Source organism: Melanerpes formicivorus, unplaced genomic scaffold (genome assembly GCF_026170545.1).
Source record: "Melanerpes formicivorus ecotype bairdi unplaced genomic scaffold, bMelFor1.0.p_v2 SCAF_25, whole genome shotgun sequence".
NCBI classification, from domain to species: Eukaryota; Metazoa; Chordata; class Aves; order Piciformes; family Picidae; genus Melanerpes; species Melanerpes formicivorus.
The window spans coordinates 10,031,988-10,041,937 of record NW_027142377.1 but is presented as its reverse complement, the minus strand read 5'-3'; the positions used below and the strand labels follow the sequence as shown (position 1 = coordinate 10,041,937).

Genomic DNA, 9,950 nt, shown 5'->3' with positions numbered 1-9,950 from the left:
AATTTCCAGTGTTGTTCTGCATCAAGTGCCTTGAAGTCCAAATGAACTGGTTCTATCACACTTCTCTTGTCTAGCAAATCAGTTCTCTTAGCAAAATTAACTTAGCAGGATGCAAAGCAGTACTGCCTTTCATCCCATTTCCTATTTATCTTCATGGGCTGTTATTATTCTTTCTTTCAAAATCAGTTTAAAGCTGCAAATTGTTGGGGTCATGCTACCAGATTTTTAGCTGCTCAAATCGCTTTCCATTATTAATTGCAAGTATTTTATGTATGCCAATATGTCATAGCAGACACATTTATTTTCCACGGTATCTGTAAACTACAGAATGGAACTTGCCATCTTCCCTCTTGACTTATGTCACTCAAACCATATTAAAAAAAGACTACTCATAAAACAGCATTTATAAAAGGCATGTCAGTATTCCTCCTCTAAGTGGGCACTGTGTTCTCAGGACCTCTAGGAACTATACAGTATTATTCAAAGGTTATTTCAATGCATGATCTCTTATCCCTGCTCTTTACAGAACAGACTTTATAGAAAAGTCATAAACAATTACATGACGAGGAATATTTTAAAAACAAAAGATTTGCCTTGGTTCAGCCAACCATTAGAACAGCAGTACTAAGCAGGGATTTTCAAGAGGCACTATAAATGCCAAAAAAAAAAGGAAGAAAGTAACACAAGCAGGGCAAAGCTCAACTTAAATCAGTGAACTGCTTTGAAAAATCAGCTGTGAAGAAAATTACCAGCATGATACACATCATTATCCCATTAGATACAATTTGCCACTTCACCACTGTTTTTAATTAAAAAAAAAAAAATGCTTAAAACCCACCAACACAACAAAATAACCCAAGCTACCAAACCAAACCCATCCTACAGCCAAAAAAAATAAATAAATTCCAACCCCAAAGCGCAACAAGTCTTTAAAAACAGCGGCTTCCTGATGTCTCCTGGGAAAGAGTCATCAGCACCTTGCATCCTCGCATCTTGCCTTCTGGATGGGATCTGACTAATAACAATGCATATATATACCTATATATATCATGGTCAGGGCTACTTTCTATTAATGTACTATTAATACAACAACCTTTGCACTACATTTAAAGATCATGAAATCAATATTTATACTGAAGTCAGAGGGGAAAAAAAATCAATCTTGCCATTAAATGAGTAATATTTAATATTTCCTAGCATCATAATTGAGTTTATACATAAAAAGTACCATTAATATCTGAATGATGAATGCTGTGGCAGATGAGTTCCCTTCTCAAACAACTTTATGTATAATCTCAGAAGCGAAAGGACTTAAATTTTTATCTGCACCTTTTCATATACATTGCTGTACAGGAAAAAAACAAGCCACTCTTTCCTGTAGACCAAGAACACTGGTGTGCTACTGATCATATTCTTGGAATTTCTTCATTTCCATTCTCACATATCCTTTGAAAAGACCTAGTGTGTAAGTAATAACCACCACAGAATCTTAGTAACCTTCCTCCTGCTTTTTGGACCAGAGTATCTTTCCTTTTACGCCTAGGATAAAGTGTACAAGAACATCAGTGGAGACAAATTACTTATTTTCATTGGAAGGCTAAAATAATTAGAACGTCATACAAATTCTGTGTGTTTCACATACATTTGATTTTGCAGGGGAGAAGACTGAATTAAGAGCAGCTTGAAAAATTGAAAGACCATACATTTGAGCAGCCTATATGAGGAACCAGTTCTAATGCACCACATATCCCATGACAAAAGACAGCTAATGTCACCACCAGGTAATAGCCATGGCAATAATACATAAGCAGTAAGCCTCACTTGAAAATCTCATTGCCCTAAAATAAACTACTTGGAGTGCTTCAGATGGATAAAATTAAATAGATATGAAAATATTTGTAGAAAGTCAGTGGCAGAGCCAGGACTAGGATCCCTGGAATTACTCCCATACAGAAAATCATCCTCTGTGCTCTTCTCTGCCCTACCTAGTAGACATTCTGCTTTCCTCACCAATACAGGCCATTCTCACAACACCAACGAAGTTAGATTATCGCTTTGCACATTTCTGAAAGTAAATAAACATGGATAAGAAAAATCTTTTTCTTCAGTGCTCATAAATAATTGATTTCTAAAGGTATGAGCAATAAAACCTCTGACAGAAGAGATAAGGAACACAAACAGCGTCTGACTGTCTTTTCAGTTACTGTGATAGGAACTGGGAGTAACATCTCATCCTAATGGCCATTACAATGATGTCCAAGCAAGAACATACTTGTTGAGAGGAATCCTGACCCTGACCAGACAGACAGATTCTACAGCTCATTCAAAAATCAGACATCACTTCTTCCCTATTTCAGGGCTCTTGGTGCTTCTGATGCCAGAGGGTTTTACCTCACTGTATTAACCTCCTTTTCGGGTTAGTTCAGGATGTAGAAACAGTTACACGTTCCTACGGTATCCGTAAGTAAGGCAAGTGTTAAAAGGAGACTGGGTAAACAAGTTACAGAAGCTAAAGCAGCCTCTCTGAAGTGTGGAGTCATTCATTCAGGCTACTTGGCACTAAAGCAAACGTCACCTACTGCCATTGTCATCTGTACTTAAAGAGAACATTTCAAACAGTTAATTTGCAGTATCATACTTAAGATGAAAGCTCTGACATCTCTTTTTATTCTTGTATTTTCTTTAGAGACTATTTTCTTTAAGGGACTAGTTTATTGCCTGCCTTTAAATAAACCTCACCTGTTTTCTTCTGCTCTGTTTAGCATGTAAAAATACCTTAATACTCTGAATTTATTCTGAGATGCAAAATACAAGAACTGTCTATATGACAAACCTTAATCAGTCAGGAAGTTGGTAAATTATGTTTTCATGCCATCAATATTGAGTCTCCATTACTCCGGACATAGCACATTAACTGACTCATTAGCTACTTCAAACCATATGGACTTAGGTTTGGGTGGGTTACTCCAATAATGTCCTGAGGTGAGCTTCCTAATTATTGTAATTATGTGATCTCAATTATGGGGCCAGTCACACAAAATAGAGTCAAGTCTTTTAAATGAGTGTCAATGCACCTAGACAATGACTGAGTTGAGCAACATACCCCCTGGATGCTGGAGATCCCTTGATACTGCAAAAAGTAATTACTTCAAAAGTTCTATGAAACTGGCAGCAAGCACAGTGACAACTTGAATAAGCATGACAAGTGCATGGGATTCTTCATAGCTGCAACTACAGGAATATGCTTCTCAGCAGGAAAGCTGGCTGAAACTTGATGTCTTGCTGTCAATAGTCTTAATACAGAGATGTTACATCTCTAGTGCAAATTTAGCCATGGTATTTTAAGCAACAGAGATCTGGAATGGAGGGGTGGAGGAAGAGATTAAATCTGGAAGTGCTGAAATGTCAGTGCTAAATACCACAAAAGTGTCACAATGCAAAACTGAGAAACTACATGTACGTTAGTGAATTTAAGGGGGTTTGTGTACTGCAAGATTTAATATGATTGACTAAAATATGTTACACACAAGACTAGGTTTGAGCAAGGAGAAAGAAAAGAAGATGAAATAAAGGTAAAATTGACCAAAGGTTTAATGTGTAGTGTTTTGAAACAAAGCCAGAAACAAACACAGCCTCAGGACAGAGATAAAAATAGTTTGCTGTGTTATTAAATACTTAAAACGCTCACTCCCTGAGAACCTCTCCACACTTTTAAATGCAACCCAAGATAACACAGCTTTTGTCATCTTCTGGAACTTAGGATAATTAGGGGTAGGGTGCTGCTTCTGAGACACACATTACAATAAAACATCCAAAGCATGCACCTTCTGGGCTTACTTCCAGCTTTTAAAGTACATCTTGGGTACCTACAAATCTAGAAGGCCAGATATTATATAACATTAGACACCTTGAACAGCTAGATAGAAGAACCACATGTTCAAAAGTTACATGGGTATCTTTGTTTCATTACAGAAACTGACTTACATCCATCTTTCACCTTGAACGCAGAATACTAATAACCACAGAACAAAATAAAAATACAGACCACTGCAATCTTCTGTTTCAGTAATATGGCTGACCATACCTGTACCAAGCCTACAAAAAAGCTTAGACGTCCTCATGCATTCTGTATCAATAAGTGTATAGCAAGCAAAACAAATGAACAACCCCCTGAGGGTATCAGAAGCACTGCACCAAACATCCACACGGAATTTCTTCCGCCACTTACAATATAGAACTACCAAGAAAATGTCCACCTGGGCTGCATGAGAGAAAGATTTCTCATGAGAGGGGCCTGTGGCCTTCAGCTGTTTGAACCAGTGAGGCATTCGAAAGCAAGGTAATAGTAATTTGGTAGCATTTTTAGTTGCATGCTGGCAGGATTTGTATATTTTCACTTTTATTAGTGTACTGTAGTTATTAAAGTACTTTCCTCCTGTAAAGATTCTTGAATTTGGCAGTAATGTTGGCTATATCACATTGAAGAGAAATTGCTTCCTTCATAATGAGACTTTTGGCCATTCATCCTTAGATCACGTCCCCAGACTGCAAATCTGAAGCAACTATGATGAGGCAATGAAGTATTTAACATGAATAAATGAAGCTCCTGTTTCTTGGGAGGGTTGCTAATTGGCTGCTGATAAGCAGGGGGCAAAACAACCCTGTCTCCAGTTCAGCCCAACAGTTAAAGAGGTTTCCTTAGTCCTACCCACAAACAGAAATTGCCTCGACCCAGATGCAGGACCTTATGCAGGTGTCTGTGTTGTATGAGTCAAATGAATGTTGTGTATTCTGACTGAAGCTTTTCAAAATGAGTTAACAGCTTGCATATGCTACTGTATTCATTAATGGTGAAATAAAACCTATGAGCTAACAGCAAAATTAATACATTTTAATAGTGTTTTCTGATGACTTATTTCTCAGAGCTGCATGAGGTTTTTTTTTCCCCAAAACCTTATCCTTGCTCATGAAGAAAAAGCACTAAATAAGCTCAAAATAACTTACATTTATGAATTGTGAGCCCCAGTCTTTCATTAAATCAATTTATTCCACTAAATTCCTGATGTTAAGGTGTTTTCAATGATTTTGTGGGAACAAAAGGGAAATTAACTCATTAAAAACAGACTACTTAAACTGACTAGAAACACCTATTTTTGTCTTTTTCTTCTTTAGCATCATATATCCTTTAATTCATTCATACTTAATCTGCATTTTTTTTCCCACACAACTTCTACAATTTTCAAGTCTTTTAATTTCTGGGATTTTCTCCTGATTCTACAAAACCCAAAGCATTAAACTATATAATGACATAGGTGTCCGACAAATGTCTAGAGGACAGATGCAAACCTCACCTGATTTGTTTGTAGGCAGAGAAAGATCACTTGGAAGCATTACGCCCTCCTAATACATGCTTTCATTTCAGTTTAATCATGTGAATACCTTGGCAACAGTTGAGCAAAAAGAGCTTTCTCCTTAAACTGAGACTGATTCTCTGATTTCCAGGCAACTATTTGAAGACAATTTTCCTCTGAAAAGACCCTTCACTTAGGGTAGAACAGTGCCTTTTATCCCAAGGAACAAGTATCCTGAGAGCATTGCCCAAATGGTCTCTGTGAATAAAGGTGCTAACTATCTCCAGTCGGTGGTAATGGTTTCTTTGATGCAGCACTGCACATCTGTGGTTGTTTTGGTTCTTTAAAAAATAAATAAACAACACAACTACGCCACCCCCCTCCTACAGTCTGTTTTGACAGCTGTTGCAAAGGCAACAGGCCCTTTGAAAAGCTTTATGGCTGAGCTTTCCACCCACAATTCTTTTAGCAGGTCTTTTCAGCAATGGTGAAACCACAAAGCACGCAAGGTTGGTGAGGTAGAAAGGGTTCAGGCCTGCTCTACTGATGTAAATCTACACTTTTCAGTCAATCTGCAGTACTGCTTCTCAGTACACTTGCAAACCATGCATTTGCTGAAGATGTTTTTGATTTTTATTACTTTTTTTTGTTGTTAATTGGTTAAATATTTGCAGCTACTGCTTGGAAGCTGTACTGCACTCCAGTCAACTCTACCTAGATGTAGTGTGCTGGATGGGTGGCCTCAAAGCAAAGCACACACAAGATGGCTTGTGATCAGAGGCATGCCCTATGAGTTTGAGGAGTTAAAAACCCAACTCATTGTGTCCTTTATTGCCAACCCCCTGGGCTGATGATTGTGCTGGGATCACTGCACCTGTCCTCTCTATCTGCCTGAAGCAATGGCTGCCTGCTGTGGGGTGGCCATTGCCTTTCCCCAGGGTGCTGTGAGGCTACTCCCAACACTCCAGGCAGCGTGAGCCCCTGCCCTCACAGGGGTGAACACAGCTGTTGCAGGCTCTTTTGGGTAAGAATCTGTCTTACTGTGTGTAGAAGAGATCCTCGACGTATGCCAGGAAGATCCCAAGGCAAAAATGAAGCAGCTTGATGGAGGAATGATGCTATGATAGCTCTGACTTCCTTACAGCTCCTGTAGGCTTTGCTGCACCTCAAAACCCCGATGAGCTGTGACTGCTTGTGGTTTTACCTCGGGTAGGGAACTGTCCGACCAACTACTTTTATATGCAGCAACGCATTTTAAGAAACAAAATAAAAGCAAGTTCCTCATTTGAGGAGTGCAGTTTAAAAAGAGGGAGCAAATGAGGCTCAGGCAGGGCCCTCTGACTCCTCCACTTCCCCCTGGCACGACCTGCTGGCACTTGACAGGGCAGCAGAACCACCGCCCCGCGGCTGAGGGAGCGCAGCATCCCCCGCGCGCCTCGCCCCGCCTCGCTGAGGGGCGCGGGCAGGCTGCGGAAGGCTCGGCCCGGGGCGGAGCGCGGCGCCGGCGAGCCAAGCTCGCGTTCTGGCGGCGGCTGGGCTGGACTTTTACGTTCCCCGCCCCGGGTTTCCCGAGGAAAGGCGGCAGCCCGCCTTCTCCTCTTGTACGGGCTAGGCTCTCGCCGCCTTGGCCTGGCCTGCGAGAAGTTGGCGCTGAGAAGTTTGTAGCGAGTGCTAGAGGGAGGCCGCGGGGGCCCTGGGCAGGTGGGTGCGGGGAGAGCGGGTGGTGCGTCCGAGCGTGGGCCGCTTATTATCCCCGCCTCGTCAGCTGTGGAAGAGGAGGCCACCGCGAGTGGGCTGCCCCGGCCTGCCACTCGAGGGAAAGGCCCTGCAGCGGGGGAGCGCCTCCCGGGGCCCGGCCACCGCCCTGGAGGGGATCGCCGCGGGAGGCCGAGCTGAGCTGTGGCCCTGCTCGGTTGCCTTTTGGGCGAAGGACAAGGAGGGTTACCTGGTTTATGACAAAGATCAACTTTTTCTTTCATTTTTTCCTCCCTTCAAGGTGTGATGCCGCCTAAGGATCGCGGTAGAGGCAAGCTGCCAACTCCTCTCCCAAGAGACATGATCCTGAAAGACACCGAAGGAAAAAGCTGGAGATTGGGCAGTCAGATCGGCCAGGGAGGTTTTGGCTTGATCTATTTAGGTGAAATATTGGTGGTGTTTCAGAGGGTGACTTGTGAATTTGTTTGTAACTTTCTGATGGGAATAAGACTGAAGGGGCTTAAGGAATTACTGTTGATGTGCTGGTGGTTGTCCGTGTTGAAGTGTGGTTTTCTGACCTTTACTGCACATAGTCCTTCAGTGTTGCTGATGGTGCAGCATGATCTCCACTGGTTACCTGGCCTAGTTTGCAGGCTTCTAGTGCACTTTTGTAGAGCTTGGGTGCAGTAGGCAAGGTACTGCTGTTGTCAGAAGCGACTGAAGAGTGCTGGCATGTGATGTGTTTCAAAGTATTGGCAATGCTTTTGTTATCTTCTGCTTTGGACATATGCCCGTCTTATACTCTGGAGTGCTCTTTGGGTTTCTGGTTATGGGAAATGTTATCTTCTGTCCGAGACTAAATTGATTTTCATCCAAAAAACGTTATGGTAATAATATTTAGCTGGGTGTTGCCTCTGAGAGGTGGACATGGTGTCTTTCATTTGCTCAAGCCCAGATATGTTCCTGTATTTTCTTCAGAAGAAGCTGCTGTATTTCACTCAACCTGTGTTTTATAAAGAATGGTTCTGAAAGGCAGTTTGTGAAACATTCTGGGTCACTGGAGGGAATACAACATACATTACTGTTGCTGGTCTGTATGAAAGAGCAAATCTGGTTTTCAAGGCAGTATTAGGAGTTTGGTTGGGGTGTTCTTACGTTTTTTTCTGTGGCAAACATATGCAGACAAACTAGTCCACAGTGGCTGTTAGGGGCTAAAAGGAGCTTGTACTAAGACAGCAGTAAAGAATTATCTAGAAGCAGTTTAGTATGTTCTTCCTGAAGCCATGATCTTTTTAAGTTAGAGGTATGATACCTCTTTATTTGGAGTCTTAATGCTTAAAACTTGATAAGCAAGTCATTCAACATAAATTGACTTTCTTTTTATGAATAAATCCACTATACCTTTGGTTGGTTTGGTTTATTTTTAAGTTTTTTGGTTTTGTGCGTTTCTGCTATGGAAAATAATTTTGTTTCCCATAGGTGTTGTTATTTTTTTGTTGTTACTGCTTTTTTTTTCCAATGGATCTCTTAATTATGTGTTCTTCATAGTGAGTGATTTATCAGGAAAGAATCTGTTGACATGTGGTTACACAGTATAAGCTTTCCACTGAGTGTGACTTCCAGATTTTTATAATGACACAAGTTTTCATTAGAACAGACTTCTGATGTCTTGCACCTTCTTAATTCTCCTGCTTTCAAGCAACTCCTTTCAAATATGCAGAGTTGTACTAGATTGCATGTAGTTTCATGGAGATGGAGGCGTTATCCATCAGTGTCAAATTGCAGTATCAGACACTTGCTGTAGAGAGGAAAAGTGTATGTGTTTTCTACAGAAGAGTTAGTGTTTGCTCGTTTTGTATTTGCAGAGGTAAATGTAGCACTTCTGCACCGATGGTCTCTTGGTGACCTATTTACTGTGATCTTTGTTACATCTCTTGTCTTGTCTCCTGGTGCTCGTCTACTTTTATCTGTTCCGAAACATTTTATATTGCATTGAGGTGTTCTTCCTCTCCCTCTTCTTTTTCTTTCTCGAGTCTGTTATGGTTAATCACAAAGAACTGAATGACAGCTGAAGACTCGTATCTTATTTCATGGTGTGGTAGTCCCATATGCGGTCAGATGTTGCTTCTCTAAAGTGGCTGCTCAGTTGACTAATGTGTGGCTATAAACTAGAGGAGGATGGACACTTTTACTTGTGCATCTGGACTTCATGTTTCAGTGGAGAAAGTTTTGAAGGGAGGGAAAAAGGTGTAAGCTGGTGCTTCGTTGCGCTGAATGCCTGTGCAAATGAAACAAAAAGATTTCAGTCCCAACCTAAATGCCACTGCCCCTGCTTTTTCACAAAGTAAACACAGGCACTGAAAAACCTGGAGAAAGCCCTATGGCTACCTTTCCTGTGAGCTGAGTTTTGGTTTGGTTTTCTTGGTTTGCTTGTTTGTTGGGGTATTTTTGGTGGTGTTTTGCTTGTTTGTTTGGGTTTTTTTGTGGGTTGTGTGTTTTGGGTTTTTTTTGGGGGTGTTTGTTGTTTTACTTTGGGCTACACTTGGTTTGCTCTGCTGCACTGTGTTTTCTCACCAAGTTTGTGGTTTGAGGCTGTCTGAAGGAACTGTTTTGAATCCCTGTGTTCCTGTTAGTAGTTGGAGAGCATCTGATAGATTCCTGTAGTGGAGTTTCTTTGATACCCTTTGGAGTTCATGTAGTTCACACGTACCTAAGTGCTCCGCAGATTGAACCAGTAGGGATGATGGAGGGGGTTCAGCTAACTAGTTATAGAGCAGTCAAAGGTTGGCATGGATACAGAGTATTTACATTCATTTTCTTTTTTATCTAATAGCTTATTATGTCCTTCTTCAGTTGGTTATATTTAAGGGATGCTGGGCATAGAGATTGTATGAGATGCTACCA

At 41.1% G+C, this 9,950-nt stretch overlaps 1 protein-coding gene across 8 annotated transcripts in view; it reads left to right on the top strand.

Moving 5' to 3' along the window:
- The first annotated feature begins 6,898 nt into the window (after nt 1-6,898).
- VRK2 (VRK serine/threonine kinase 2) overlaps nt 6,899-9,950 on the top strand; it is a 42,930-nt gene continuing 39,878 nt past the window's right edge. For 2 of the 8 annotated variants that reach the window (XM_068153263.1, XM_068153261.1), the window contains exons 1-2: nt 6,902-7,052; nt 7,348-7,488. In XM_068153263.1, the coding sequence (XP_068009364.1) occupies nt 7,353-7,488 (136 nt within the window). In that variant the 5' untranslated portion in view covers nt 6,902-7,052; nt 7,348-7,352. Of the gene's footprint in view, nt 7,053-7,347; nt 7,489-9,950 lie in introns of those variants that run through there. The other 6 variants (XM_068153262.1, XM_068153260.1, XM_068153265.1 and 3 more) reach the window with 5 other exon arrangements.